This window comes from Rhinatrema bivittatum, chromosome 16, assembly GCF_901001135.1.
Source record: "Rhinatrema bivittatum chromosome 16, aRhiBiv1.1, whole genome shotgun sequence".
Lineage (NCBI taxonomy): Eukaryota > Metazoa > Chordata > Amphibia > Gymnophiona > Rhinatrematidae > Rhinatrema > Rhinatrema bivittatum.
Genome location: NC_042630.1, coordinates 29,079,092 through 29,094,796, shown reverse-complemented (window position 1 = coordinate 29,094,796; position 15,705 = coordinate 29,079,092). Strand labels below are relative to the sequence as shown.

The window sequence follows — 15,705 nt, the reverse complement described above, 5'->3', positions numbered from 1 at the left end:
AGCACGAATACAGCAAAAACAGCTGAAGAAATATGTAAAGCATGAATACAGCACAGACAGCTGAAGAGCAGATCTGCTTTATAAACCCCATGCAGGAAGCACACCGACACATATAAAGCATGAATGCTGCACAGGCAATTGTAAAACCGACTCCATGAAAGATGTTTCCTACTTTGAAAAATGGTCATAACAGAAAGCTAAAAGTGGGTGACTGAAGCAAAGAAAGTCAGAGAAGAGCTGGGGGATATGATTGCAAGGCAAGATCCAGCCAGGCTCTCGCGTGCTCCCGGCCCTCAGGCACGGCCGTGCTGCTCTCCAACGGGACTGGCAGCTGCCACGTGCAACTCGGGGATCAAACTGTCAAGCTTAAAATACATTTGTGGTCCTTTTTGTTTTCCCCTCCAAGTGTTTGCTTCCTGGCTTCCAAACCCAAGGGCCAAATATTTGTACCAGAGCCACCCACAAGATAGCGCACGTGTGGGGTGTTTATATGAGACAGAGAGGAGTGTGCCAGGATCTCTCTCTTATCCGAGGGGGTCCCGGCCTTCCCTGCGACTCGGGACCTCCCGAGGTTTTCTGCACGCAGGGGGACTCTTTTTTTTTTCCCACAGGAGTTCTGCCGACGATCTGATGACTTTGCTGGAGATTCCGAGCCCAAAATTTCTGAAAATCCCAGAGACTCCCGCATAACACAGAGACGCTCGGGGCTGACAACGACTCTAGCAAAACCCGGACTGATTCTGGCTGATTCCCCCCCCCCCCCCCCCGCCCCCCCAGTTACTGCTTAGTCAGTGTCACGTGTGTATGAAAATTTACCTTTCAGAAAGACCCATCCCACGCTAAATAGCGCTTATTCAAACTGAACAGCTGTGCTGATGTGTTTTCTATATAAAAACTCAACCATGACGATTAATTAAATGTGATGGAATTTATTTCAAGAGCCGTGTAGGTATGATGCTGTAAGGGGGGAGCAGATCCGTTATAGCACCCACACCGCTTGCTCCGCTCGTTAGTTCATTATGGATATCCCTTCCCAGAGGGTCTCTCTTTGGATATGATGCTGTAAGGAGGGACAGATCTGTTATAGCACCCACACCGCTTGCTCCACTAGTTAGTTCATTATGGATATCCCTTCCCAGAGGCTCTCTCTTTGGATATGATGCTGTAAGGAGGGACAGATCTGTTATAGCACCCACACCGCTTGCTCCACTAGTTAGTTCATTATGGATATCCCTTCCCAGAGGCTCTCTCTTTGGATATGATGCTGTAAGGAGGGACAGATCTGTTATAGCACCCACACCGCTTGCTCCACTAGTTAGTTCATTATGGATATCCCTTCCCAGAGGGTCTCTCTTTGGATATGATGCTGTAAGGAGGGACAGATCTGTTATAGCACCCACACCGCTTGCTCCACTAGTTAGTTCATTATGGATATCCCTTCCCAGAGGGTCTCTCTTTGGATATGATGCTGTAAGGAGGGACAGATCCGTTATAGCACCCACACCGCTTGCTCCACTCGTTAGTTCATTATGGATATCCCTTCCCAGAGGGTCTCTCTTTGGATATGATGCTGTAAGAGGGGAGCAGATCCGTTATAGCACCCACACCGCTTGCTCCACTCGTTAGTTCATTATGGATATCCCTTCCCAGAGGGTCTCTCTTTGGATATGATGCTGTAACGGGAGGACAGATCCGTTATAGCACCCACACCGCTTGCTCCACTAGTTAGTTCATTATGGATATCCCTTCCCAGAGGGTCTCTCTTTGGATATGATGCTGTAACGGGAGGACAGATCCGTTATAGCACCCACACCGCTTGCTCCACTAGTTAGTTCATTATGGATATCCCTTCCCAGAGGGTATCTCTTTGGATATGATGCTGTAAGGAGGGACAGATCCGTTATAGCACCCACACCGCTTGCTCCACTAGTTAGTTCATTATGGATATCCCTTCCCAGAGGGTCTCTCTTTGGATATGATGCTGTAACGGGGGGAGCAGATCCGTTATAGCACCCACACCGCTTGCTCCACTAGTTAGTTCATTATAGATATCCCTTCCCAGAGGGTCTCTCTTTGGATATGATGCTGTAAGGGGGGAGCAGATCTGTTATAGCACCCACACCGCTTGCTCCACTAGTTAGTTCATTATGGATATCCCTTCCCAGAGGGTCTCTCTTTGGATATGATGCTGTAAGGGGGGAGCAGATCCGTTATAGCACTCACACCGCTTGCTCCACTCGTTAGTTCATTATGGATATCCCTTCCCAGAGGGTCTCTCTTTGGATATGATGCTGTAAGGAGGGACAGATCCGTTATAGCACCCACAGCGCTTGCTCCACTAGTTAGTTCATTATGGATATCCCTTCCCAGAGGGTCTCTCTTTGGATATGATGCTGTAAGGGGGGAGCAGATCCGTTATAGCACCCACACCGCTTGCTCCACTAGTTAGTTCATTATGGATATCCCTTCCCAGAGGGTCTCTCTTTGGATATGATGCTGTAACGGGGGGACAGATCCGTTATAGCACCCACACCGCTTGCTCCACTAGTTAGTTCATTATGGATATCCCTTCCCAGAGGGTCTCTCTTTGGATATGATGCTGTAAGGAGGGACAGATCCGTTATAGCACCCACACCGCTTGCTCCACTAGTTAGTTCATTATGGATATCCCTTCCCAGAGGCTCTCTCTTTGGATATGATGCTGTAAGGGGGGAGCAGATCCGTTATAGCACCCACACCGCTTGCTCCACTAGTTAGTTCATTATGGATATCCCTTCCCAGAGGGTCTCTCTTTGGATATGATGCTGTAAGGAGGGACAGATCTGTTATAGCACCCACACCGCTTGCTCCACTATTTAGTTCATTATGGATATCCCTTCCCAGAGGGTAGCTCTTTGGATCAGAGGATTTTAGGGTCTTGAGATCAGCAGATGAACATGCCCGCCACAGCCTAGCCCCTGTAATGACTTCCGGTCCCCATCATGGGTTCTCCCCACCCCCTTCCAAAGGAAAAGGACTCCAAAAAAAGTCTCTCTTCATGGGCAGGGCGGTGGATACAGAGGAACAACGCCACAGGGGAGGCAAAACCAGTAATGCTCTTCAGTAGCTCTTAGGACAAGTGTAAAGGATTCTTAGTGGCCTGGAAGTGAAAGGATAGCAGGTAAAGTGGTCTCGTGGTCCTCTGCCGTCATGATTTATGGAAGTCCACAGAAGGGGCCAAGAGGTTAGCATGCTGGACAGCTTATCCCGGAAAGTGTATTTATGCTAAGGCGGGGGTGGGCTGGGGGACAGCCTTCTGATCATCCTTGTACTGGGGTCTAACACACATTCAGGGCGCACGCAGCCCAGGGGTTCGCACCATTACATTTAATGGAAACTCTAGCTATGCTCCCAATGGTGCAGGTAACGTCATAGGCTCCGTTTCAGGAAGATATCTGGGAAAAAAAAAGGCAGATGCACGCACACGGCCAACGGACGGGTGGGCATTGTTAGAAGAGTCGGTAAGGCCGAGTGATGCGATATTCAGAGACAGGGTCAGAAAGGTGAGCTAGTCGACCTCCTTCCATCAGGTGGAGCGCACTGGAGATGCAAAAGCCCTGCAGATGTTCACTCTCGAGTGTGGACCAGAAGGCCCAGTCTGGCTAAGCCCGATCGCATCATCACTTACCACGTGCAGGGAGAGCCCCCGGTGGTCACTGTGAAGAATGCAGCTTGGACTCAGCCTGAAATTGTACAGAGTTTATTGCAGTGACAGAAGCTCCCTTTCAGGTTTTACAGGTGCCAACCACCCCTCTTACAGAACTGTCAGACACATTCCTGCTCAACCTTTCGCCACAAGGGGCAGGTGGGACTCAGGTTTGGTAGGTGGCCGATAGACAGTTGGATGGGTCTTGGTAAATCAAGACATTAAGGAAAAGACAAGGGGAAACAGTAAGGCAAAGCAGGGGATTTGGTTGTGCCCAGTCCTCCTCGCTCGGGTCACGTTCAGTAACTCCGCCGAGTTCCAAACCCGGGCCTGGCATGGTTTTCTCCATCGGTGCGGCGCTCCGCACAGGCGTGCAAGCAGGGGAGAGAGGAAAGACCTTTATCCGGCAATCCTCTTATACACATAAGAACACTTGTTTGTCTCCCCACCCCCACAGTATTTGACTTTTTTTTTTTTTTTTTAAATACTACATTGAATCCAGTAAACCTCCAAACTGCTCTTCATGACATTCACTTTAGCACACAGACAAGGGGCAGATGGCGATCAGCGAGAAAGAGTCTTTCAGTAAACCAGGAGAGGGGGCCAGGAATGAGATTAGAGAACAGCGAGACCACAGCCCAGAAAGAAGAGGCAATGGCGACAGAGGGTGGGGGAGGGCGTGCCTCTCTTCCTGGGACCGTGTGAGGTACAGAAATCAGTCACCCGTGTACGCTGGGCAGGGCCGCCCGTACTGTCGGTGTTGAAAATCATGGATGCAAGATACTGCACACGCCCCAGATCCCTTCCCCACAGCCACCACCTCTTTAACAAGGCAGGGCCGGCTGCATCCTGCTGCCATCATCACTTCGATGGAATCAAACCTGCAGGGGGGCAAGCGCGGGGGGGGGGGGGGGGGCATTTCTTGCCTTAGGACAGCGAGGGGGTGTTTCGCTTTCCAAAAAAAAAAAAAGTAACCCAAAGTCATGAATGACCGTCCCCTCCGCAGACCTGGGAAACAGCCCGGTGGAGACTGTGCTAGCTGAAGACATTTAGCAGCGTGTAAGGGCAGAGGGCCCGAAGGTCCGAGCTGCCAGTACAGCACTACTAAGCTCATTGCAAGAAGGTACAGGGTCGTTCATTCTAGTTTTGTCGCTGCCTTCTGCCCCCCCCCCCCCTCCCTATATTTCTATTTTGCTGGCTGGGCAGGTAAGAGGACCTGTAGTACTTCTGTATGCTGCCCCAACCCATCCCCCACCCCAGGGCAGAACCTGTCAATTCACATCACTGGCAACCTCTACCAGGCAGGCTCACATGAGCCGGCGGCTCTCCAGACTTCCACGCTGTAGGATTTGGGGGCGGGGAGCTCCGTCCCCCATCCAAATTCAGCAGCAGAACATTATGCGTGCAAACGAACAGTGTCCTCTGTCCCTAAACATGTTTCAAGGGTGGTTGATTCCCATTTTACGTAGGAAGGTTGAACGGTCCGAAATCCAACAGCCAAGGGGCAACCACAGCAAAATACCAAGCTGGCCTCTCGTTTGCATCAGCAGGTGGCCAAAATGACCGGGAGGAGTTTTGTGGGCAGGTTTTCCACTCGAGACAGGCCGCTCCCCTCCTCCTCCTTCACAGCAAGGCGGAGGGGACGGAGAGTGAAGCGCTCCCGGCTGCGGTCGCTCCTTTTGGGAGGTCAAAGTTTAAAGAGCTCGTCCTCGTGGTCCTTCAGCGTCGCCGCCCGCGTGGTCCTGGTGAGGGGCACAGGCCCCAGCAGGGAGCGCTGGTGCGTGCGGGGAGAGCGGGTGCCATCCTGATCTCGCGTGGCGCCTCGGCAGCTGCTTGTCCCGCTGCATGAGCTGGCCTCTCCCTGGGGAATCCTGGCGGAAAGAGAGTCCTGTTAACTTATGTTCATGCGGGCTCCGCTCAGAACAGGCTCGACGATCCTGCCTCTGGGCGCTGCACGGAACGGACAGACACCCTGCTTAGCTGGGCAAGCCTTTGTTAAATGCCTGGCACAGCAGCACCAGCCCAGAAGAAATAAATAGTTCAAATTCTAGACAAAATCAATAGCCCAGCATGCGCTCTTTTACAAACATTCACACATGACCAGAGTGCCTTGTTTTCAGCGGGGGCTCCTGATATATATATACAGATGCAAACCATATATGCGCAGAATGGGTAGGGCACGAGATAATGATAAAGTCCCTGGGAGCCCAGCAACACCAAGACGCAGTGTGTGCGCGACAGCAGGAGCTGGCATAAGCTTCCCTGGGGAAGGTCTGCCCTTGGGTACTAACAGCTAGGAGCTGCATGTATCAGACAGGTCCAGAGTCACACAGGGATTCTTCCAGCGAGACCTGGCAGCATCGGGAGGTGCCACAGAGTCTGTCTGGCTAGATAAACAGTTTTACAGCAAGGAAAATGCCACAGTGTGGGGAGACAGTAGATGAGAAAAGTCGGAGGGTGGGAGCAAGCAAGAATCCTCTCCCCTGATATCTCAAAGCCTCTAGGCTTCCCTTTTAACCTTTGTAACACTACTTTTAGTGTTTTTGTAACTAATTTCCTTATTTTATCAGTCTGCCTTTTTAGACTACTGCAGTCACATACCTTTAAAAAGACAGACTATGATAGAATGAGGAAATTAATCAGAAAAAACACAGAAAGGAACAGCTGCAAAGGTTAAAAGTTTGCATGAGGTGTGGACATTGTTTAAAAATACCATTTGGAAGCCCAGATAAAATGTATTCCATGCATTAAAAAGCTTGAAGGAAGACCAAATGACTTCCAGCATGGTTTAATGGTGAGGTGAAAGAGGCAGTTAAAGCCAACAAGGCGTCTTTTAAAAACGGGAAAGCAGACCCGAATGAGGAAAATAAGGAAGAGCAAAACCACTGGTAAGTTAGATGTAAAACAGTAGTAGGACAGGCCAAGAGAGAATTTAAGAAGAAGTTTGGCAAAAAGCCTGTGAGGGAGTCGGTAGGGCCGTTAGATGACAGAGGGGCAAAAGGAGCATTCAGGAAAGTCAAGGAAATAGCAGGAAAACTGAATGATTTCTTTGCCTCAGTCTTTACTGATGATGATTTGTGGATGCATTATAACATGTATGTTTTTTGTAACTTAGCACAGATGTTCTGTTATTTAGCGGAACAGAAATATTTAAACAAATAAACATTATATCCTCCATTATCACAGAAATGAGTTTTAATAGATCAAACAGACAAACTAAAGCATAAGAAATCACCAGGACCGGATGGTATCTACCCAAAGAACTAAAAAATGAAACGGCAAACCTGTTACTAGTAATCTAACACCTATTATTTAAAATAGGGGTGGGCAAACTGTTCTTTCATTGGGGACCACATTACTGGCTCTTGTCTACACCAGGGGGAGGGGCGGAGAGCTCCTTGAGCAGACCTGGGCAAGGGGCGGCCCGCGGGCTGAATCCGGCCCGCCTACGGTCTGAATCCGGCCCGCCCACTGCTGAGAGCAGACGGGGAATGAGGCACTGCTGCCTTCCCTTGCAGAAGGAAGGCAGCAGTGCCTCATTCCCCGTCTGAATGAACTGCTGCCTTCCCTTGCAGAGGGAAGGCAGCAGTTCATTCTCCGCTCCCTCACTCCCCGATTGGCCGGCCAATCGGGGAGCGGAGAATGAACTGTTTTTTTTTTTACAGCGTCCGGGGGGGGGGGGGGGGGGGGGGAGGAGGGAGTGACTCGAGCGAAGGCACGCTGTCCGATTGGCCGGTGCTGGGCAAGCCTTGCCCAGTACCGGCCAAATCGGACAGCGTGCCTTCGCTCGAGTTTCTTTCCTACATATGTCACGGAGTTTTTTGCCGGTCCGCGGCACGCGCTCCCGGTCTCTCCCGCTGCCGTTGCCGCTGGGCTGTCTCACGTTCAAGCCCAGTGGAAACGGCAGCGGTGTTGGAAGAAGCTATGGCACCCGCGGCTGGCCTTTTCTTCTTCCCGCGCCTGCCCCTCCCGTGACCCGAAACAGGAAGTGATACAGGGAGCGGTGCGCGGGAAGGAGAAAGAGCCGTGCCGCGTCGGCTGCAGCATCGGCCCCCGAGCAATTGAACCTGCCGGCAATCGAGAAGAGAGTCAGCAGCATGAGCCTCCCGCGGCCGAAGGGATTCTTCTTTCTTGGCCTGCGGGGGCTCATGCTGCTGACTCTCTTCTCGATTGCCGGCAGGTTCAATTGCTCGGGGGCCGATGCTGCAGCCGACGCGGCACGGCTCTTTCTCCTTCCCGCGCACCGCTCCCTGTATCGGGTCACGGGAGGGGCAGGCGCGGGAAGAAGAAAAGGCCAGCCGCGGGTGCCATAGCTTCTTCCAACACCGCTGCCGTTCCCACTGGGCTTGAACGTGAGACAGCCCAGCGGCAACGGCAGCGGGAGAGACCGGGAGCGCGCGCTGTGGACCGGCAAAAAACTCCGTGACATATGTAGGGGGAAGAGGAAGTGAGTAAGAGAGAGTGAGAAGCAGCCAGCCAGCCTGTGTGTGATTGAGTGGTCAGAGAGCTGATGTGTGTGTGTATGTGAGAGACAATGAAAGTGATTGCTCAGGGAGATGACTGATGTGTATGTGAGAGTGTGAGGCATTAGTCAGGGAGGTGACTGATGTGTGTGTGTGTGTGTGAGAAAAAGCATGGAAGTGAGAAGTCTGGGTATGTGGGAAAGCATGAGCATAAGAAGCCTGGAGTTGTGGGAGTGAGAAACCTGGGTGAGTGTGCATGCATGAGAGAGAGAGACTGCTTGGTAAGGTGACTGTGTGTGTGAGAGAAAAAGACTGGTGTGTGTGAATGTGAGAGAATGTGATTCAGGGAATGAGAAGCCTGTGCACGGGGAGAGTGAGCATGGAAATGAGAGAGACTGGTGTGTGTGTAACAGAGAGAAAGTGATTATGGGAATGAGAAGCCTGTGCATGTGAAGAGAGTGAGCATGAGAGTGAGAAACCTGGGTGTGTGTGAGACACAGCATGGGAGGGAGAAGCCTGTATATCTGAAAGAGAACTTGGGAGTGGGAAGCCTGTGTGTGTGTGTATGCATGAGTGAGATCAGGTGACTGGTGTGTGTGTGTGTGTGAGTGTGAGAGAGAGAGAAAAAGTGATTATGGGAATGAGAAGCCTGTGCATGTAAAGAGTGAGCATGGGAGTGAGAAACCTGGGTGTGTGTGAGACACATCATGGGAGGGAGAAGCCGGTATATCTGAAAGAGAACATGGGAGTGAGAGACTGGTGTGTGTGTGTGTGTGTGTAAGAGAGAAAGAAAGTGATTTTGGGAATGAGAAGCCTGTGCATGTGGAGAGAACAAGCATGGGAGTGAGAGACTGGTGAGTGAGTGTGTGTGTGTGTGTGAGAGAGAGAGAGACAGAGAAAGTGATTATGAGAGTGAGAAGACCATATATGCAAGTAGAACACGGGAGTGGGAAGCCTGTGTGTGTGTGTGTGTGTGTGTGTGTATGGCATGAGAGAAACTGTTCAGGAAGGTGACTGGTGTGTGTGTGCCAAAGACTGTTTGGGAAATGATTGGTGTGTGAGAGACAGAAACTGGTCATGGGGGCATGATTGGTATGGTGTGTGTGTGAGAGACATGGGCACTAAGGAAGAGGACCATAAGTATAGAGCTTAGCTTCTACTGCTGCTTCTGGTGTGTGCCATGGCCTGCAGGGAAGGGGAGTAGGAGAGCTGCTGGAGGGGGTAAGTAAAGGTGGCTTTAAGTTTATTTTTCTTGACTGCCATTTTAATTGTATGATGTCTGCTTTTTTGAAATATTTTATTGGTGTTTGGAGAATGTTTAATAGTTTTTATGAGTTTTTAATTGTTGGATGTTATTCTGTTCATAGCTGTTTTGAAACATTTATTCTGCTTATTAGTATAGTTTTACAATTATTTCTGTTTGGGGATCTATAGCTGCTTGTTAGTTCTGTTTTTCTAATAAGAGGTGTATTGGTGTTTAGGGTCTGATGTAATATTTGTAGTGTTGCCTTTTCATAGATAGGGTTGCTCCTGTTTGAGTGTATTCCATAATACAGGTGTAACTGTGTGCGGATTAGTTTATGTGCATTACTACAGATCCTGGGAGTATGTTAGGTCGGTTCTGTGTCTGTTACCGAGATGAGATATTTTGCTAGCATGTAAGCGTTTGTATCGGTCTTATTTGTTGTGTTTTCTCAGAGGACATACATTGGTGGTAAACTGCTGTCTTTTCATAAGGAGGACTATTGAGAACTGAGTTAATTATATTAGTCCGGCCCTCTAAAACCATCCCAATTTCTCATGTGGCCCCATGGGAAAATTAATTGCCCACCCCTGTCCTTGAGAAAGGATGGGGGCAGAAAGGTTACTTCCTTATTTACCCACAGGGCTACTCAAAGGACTCCAAGCCAGCAACAATATTCTGTCACTACTGTCACTCTAAACTAGTTGTCAGACACACGATATGCAATGTGAACGAACACCAACCTGGGGTAATTCACTGAACTTCATTTAGCACTAGTCAGTTACAGTCACGGATGGGAAGTAATGCTACCCACGTGCCTGGAGATAATACCTTTGAAGACGCAAGCAATCAAAAAGCCCATGCTGTCACTGCCCTGGATCCGCCAGCCCAAACATCATCAACCAAGGCCCGAAATGACGGGCCGATGCGAGCGATGTTAGGCCATTGAGGATGAGGTCGGGTCAGAATCTCGGCGGGCCGCACATAATGGGGCTCCAGCTCGAGATAGGTGGGCCACAAAAAAAAAACCTGGAGACCTGCCGGTTCTGGCCAGATGGCCATAGTTGGCCCACTCCCCCCTATTTAAAACAGCCACAATACCTGAAAGCTGGAGTGTGGCCAATGTAGTGCCAATTTATAAAAAAAAAAAAAAAAGAGGGCTCTAGGGGGTGACTGGGAAACCATAACCCGGTAGCCTGATGTCAGTGCTGGACAAAATGGTAGAAGCTATTCTAAACAGACATGCGGCTAAGGGTGATACGGTATACCTGGATTTTCAGAAGGCATTTGACAAAGTTCCTCATGAAAGACTCCTCAGGAAATTACAAAGTCATGGGGACAGGAGGCAGTGTCCTTGTGTGGGCAGTTTCCCAAAAAGTGGAGTAGCACAGGCATCTGTACTGGGACCTCTGCCGTTTAACAGATTCATAAAATGACCTGGAAAGGGAACGAGTGAGGGGATCAAATTTGAAGATTTACCTTTTCAAATGAGGGGCATTCCATGAAACTAGCAACCAGCAGGTTCAAAAGAGATGGTAGAAAGGACTTTTTCACTCAGCGCACAATCAAGCTGCTGCCAGAGGACGTGATGAGGGTGGCGAGCGTAGCGGGGTTTAATAGAGGTCTGGACAAGTTCCTGGAGGAAAAGTCCATAGCACATGATCAGCCAGGTAGACCATGGAACGCTATTGCTATCCTTGGGAGTGACAGGAATTAGATCTTTTTTGGGACCTGGACTGACCAACGTCAGAGATGGGATGCTGGGCTTGATGGACCATGGTCTGACTCAGCATGGCACTCTGTATGCTCATTTTCTCCACTATCTGAGATGGAAACGAGGGGGGGTCTAGAGATGTTGCTGGGAAGGCACTTCTCATTTCAGGACCCTAGTGGTTCAGCCTGCTGGAGGTGCTCCATGACAGGAGAAAAGCACCGGAAGCTGCCACTGCCACAGAACTGGAGAGGCAACTGAGACGCTCGTCACTTATCCCAAGCATAAGGACAAACCTAAATGCAATCTGTGCAACCTAGAATACAAAAGACCCTTAGGAGACTGACCCAGTCTTTCAAGACATGAAATCCCCAGCGCGAATATAACATGTTTTTTTTTTTAATTAGAGGTCAGGGGGCCTGTTCTACAGAAGTCACTTGAGCAGACACTGCCTCAAGCACAGTGGGGCAGGCATTTGGGATAGGTCAGGACACTGCTCTAGAAAGGGCGACAGAGATCCCTGCTGGATGTGACAAGCTGTCAGCCCCCCCCCCCCCCCCCCCCCCCCCCCCCCGCCTGCCCACAGCACGAGAGGAGGGTGGAACCCCTCTTGCGTAGACATTGTGCAGCGATGGGCGATTCAGTCCTGCACCGTGACTCGCAAGCTCCCGCCATCTCCACAACCCTGCTTCTCCTGCTGCCCCCTCACTCTATACCCACCCACCCTTTGCTATCCATCCGTGTGCATAACCCCCGGCAGACACTTCTCTCATGCCTGCTCTTCAAAGGCTTTACCTTCAGGACCAGGGACTTTGTACTCACAAGATCTCGCTGTTGTGCAGGGTCTTCACCACAGCCCTCTTCGACACCGTGATTTTAGAATCCAGTTTCTTCAAGAAATCTTTGGCAGACAGGTCCTCAGGCTGGGCGGCCCCCTGCGCCACCGTCTCCTCCTCCCCCTCCTCTGGCTGGTTGGTGCTTACATCCCTCTCGCCTCTTCCTTCCTCCTCGGGGCTCAGCCCCTTCTGCTCCATCAGGATGGGGATGTAGAGGGTTTTCTTCAAAAAGATCGAGTCGCCCGTGTACAGCCTGTTCGCTCGCTTAATCTGCTCCATCTAGGAAGGGAAGGCGGGGAAACAAGAAGCACGGAGGTGACGAAAGGCCAGAGTAAGTGCAAGCTGACGTGGTGCCGTCACAGAGCACATATACAGGTCCCGAGCGTGACACGGGGCTCTTCCAAACCAGCCTTTGAGGGCCACACCCAGGTACCATTCTCAGGGTAGGCAAAAATCTGGAGCGGAACCTGACTTTCTGCCCGAGCACGGACATGAAAACCAGAAGTGCTCATGGCCCTCAAAGGCCATGACGTGGACCCACTGGGTAAATCAACAGGACACGGAACCAAATACAGGCTGGTGGCACCTGATTTGCTTCAAATTTAGGAAATGGCCGTCGTGTTTGCATAGGGTAGTAGAAACGACACAAAGACCGGTGGCACCTTAGACTAACAAGAGTTATTGAGGCATCAGCTTTCGAGGACCAGAATCCACTTCGTCGGATGCAGCCGGGCATGGGTGGAAAGGTGACTTGCATTTCAAACTCTTGTCCTCGAAAGCCGATGCCTCAATAACTCTGTTAGTCTAAGGTGCCACCGGCCTCTGTGTCGCTTCTGCCACTACATACGAACCCGGCTACCCCTCTGAAAACACAGTGGCATCTTCCTGAATTTTAAAGCAAACCAAACCTGGTTGCGGCATCCTCGGAATATAAAAATCATCAGCAACAATTTTAGGTTAACATTCACCAGATGAAAGCAACAGTCAAAATGCAACTGATCTAGCGGAGGTGTGAATCTATGACAGCTCCCGTGATGCCACGGCGTGTGCTTGTGTCTCTGCTCTTTGGTGGGTCCCCAAAGACAAAAGGGTTCCAGGAGTCACGTATTCAGGCCGTTCTAATAAAGCCGCTCGGAAAAGAGGCACTCGGTGTTGAGCGTCCGCTTTCCTAGCGCGTGCCCAGCCACCTCTCTTGGGCGCGCGATAGAATATTTAAATGAGGGGAGAGGGTTGCTCTGCCAAGGAGTCGCGGAGTCGCTAGGGACAAGCGTGCGCCTCTAGCGCCTCCTCGGCAGAGGGCACCCAGGAGAGGTGGCTGTCAGTGAATTGGGAAAACGGAACCCAAGGGCTAGGAAAACGGATGCTCGTTAATGGAGCGCCCCTTTTCCTAACCTGACCGCCAGCATGCTTTTTTTTTTTTTTAAACCTTTTGGTTCCTCAGACTTAATATCGCTGGGGGCAGGCATTCGTTTCTGAGCGTAAAAATATGAGGGGTCGGATCCGGGGAGAATAGCTAATAGCGCTCATCAACATGCATTTGCGTGTGTTGAGCGCCACTAGTTTCGCGGGCGGGGGGGGGGGGGGGGGGTTGGACGTGCGTTTTGGACGCGCTAATCCCCTTCTGGAATAAGGGCTCGTGGATGCGCGTCCAACCACGGGTTAAACAGTGCGCTCGGCTGAGCGCACTCTATTGGATCAGCCTGATTGTTACAAAAGAGCAAATATAAAAGCCATTTCTCCTTGAGGGTGGGGCACGGGCTTCTGAGCACCCTGTAAAAGACACGTCTACAGTCACATTTGACAAGGGGGGGGGCAGGCCGTGTGGTTGTGGAAAGTTCACATCCCATTAAAAAAGGATCACCATCAGCTAAGACTCCAGTTATTCACTCTCTCCCCCAGGCTTTTGATTTCGAGAAAGAAAGAATATTCACACACACACACACACCCCCTTACAGGCCTTCCTTTTCCATCTCTCCACTTAGAACGGCGATCTGTTGTGATAAGTGGGTTATAAGATTTTTAGGGTTTAGTTACAGGCGAAGGAGTCGGTCTCTTGTAATCTGAGGTTCTAGGTCACTGACTGAGGTCCAAGGGAAAAGCACAGCTTTTTTTTTTAAACAGGTGAATGTGGGGTGATCCACCTAAAGACAGTCTGAATATTGCCCCCCCTCCCAATCCCAGGAGAGGGGTTAAAGTCCACATGAATAAAGGGGCAGAGTTAGGTTGTGGGCGTGAAAGCACATGGAGAGATTTCATTTTCCGATCTCTGCACATTCTTTCGGGCACAGGCAAAGAGTGTGGATAGCAATGCACTGGCGTTGTGCATGCTGCCCACATTTACACAGGGAAGCGCCATGAGGAAAACACAGACACAGTGATCTCCTACACCTTCTTCCCATTGCAAATCGGCTAAAAAGATCTACAAGACGTCACATTAAAAGTGAACGGAATGGAAAATCAGAATCGGAGAGGTATTTACATCTCAAAACAAAAGGCAATAACGAATAAAAGCTAAGGATCCAACTGGATCAACATCACTTTGGTTGGCACACCAGTCTTACCGTAACGCCATATTTGAGTGCCAATCCCTGTAAGGTGTCCCCTGGATCCAGCTGGTGCTCAATCCTGCGTTGTCTCACGGGGGAGTAGGCAGACTGCACCAGGCTTCCGTAAGACCGGGTCCTGGCACCGCGCAGCAGAGCAGACCCTCCTGAGGACCCCTGCCCGGGGGAGGATGCCATCGCTCCTGTACACCCAGGTCCCTAAACCGTGGGGGCTGTCCAGAGTCTGTGACAGATTCCGCCCCTCACTCCCAGGGGACCTGCCAAGAATCTTCCCACAGGGCTCAGCTGGGAACAAACAGCATCACTAGTTAGCAGCTTCTTCAAAGCAAGCAGCAGCAGCAGTCTGTGCCATTGTGCAGTTACTCCTCCCAGCAAGCTTTAATCACTAAAATCAAATTACACAAAATCTGGCCATAACAATGTTGTTGTGCTGCGCTCTCATGACTCTTTCTTATTAAAGACAGACAGCAGTAACTTGATTCTGCTCCCTGATTCTCTCTCATTCACTATAACACATCCCGAGCTAGGAGAGGTCAGCAGCCCTGCCTCAAACCACTCCAGGGTTTCTATTCCCCTCTCCTCCCTCCCTCAGACCACACCCGGTTTCTAGTCCCCTTTCTCCCACTCATTTACACCACACTGGGGTTTCTGCCCCTCTCCCCAGACCACACTGGAGTTTGTGCTCCTCTCAGGTCACTCAGGGGTTTCTGCCCTCTCTCCCCCACCCTCAGTCCACACTGGAGTCTCTGCCCCCCTCCCCCAGACCACACTGGAGTTTGTGCTCCCCTCAGATCCAGCTGGGGTTTCTGCCCCTCTCTTCCCCTGCCTCAGGCCGCTCAGGGGTTTCTGTTCTCTCTCCCCCTGCCTCAGGCCACTCAGGGGTTTCTGCCCCCTCTCTCCCCCTGCCTCGGGCCGCACTGGGGGTTTTGCCCCCTCTCTCAGGCCGCACTGGGGTTTCTACCCTCTCACACCCACTAGAGTTTCTGCCCCCTCTGCTCTGGTCCTCCCTGCGTTAGAAGAGGGAAGCTGCCGGCTCTCCGTGTTCCAATGCCAGTGACAGCGGACTCAATTGCAGAAGTACCCAGGCGCTCTGGGAGTTGTAGTTCCGGGGCAAGCGAAAGCCCCGCCCCACTCTTCCGCCGACGCAGGGCGAAGAGTAAAGCCGGAACTTCGTTACCCACAATCCCCGAGCTCCCTGACGCA

General features: G+C 51.0%; 1 protein-coding gene across 2 annotated transcripts; it reads right to left on the bottom strand.

The window, feature by feature from the left end:
- Positions 1-3,723: 3,723 nt before the first annotated feature.
- Positions 3,724-15,645, bottom strand: LOC115078015 (lysM and putative peptidoglycan-binding domain-containing protein 1-like). 2 transcript variants are annotated; one of them, XM_029580578.1, is made up of 4 exons: positions 15,478-15,645; positions 14,500-14,787; positions 11,925-12,217; positions 3,724-5,556 (listed from the first exon to the last, which is right to left on the bottom strand). In XM_029580578.1, the coding sequence occupies exons 2-4, from the start codon at positions 14,677-14,679 to the stop codon at positions 5,373-5,375; spliced, it is 657 nt and encodes a 218-aa protein (XP_029436438.1). In that variant the 5' UTR covers positions 14,680-14,787; positions 15,478-15,645; the 3' UTR covers positions 3,724-5,372. The 2 variants fall into 2 exon arrangements, with proteins under 2 accessions (XP_029436438.1, XP_029436437.1); XM_029580577.1 differs by having other exon boundaries at positions 14,500-15,645.
- Positions 15,646-15,705: the final 60 nt, after the last annotated feature.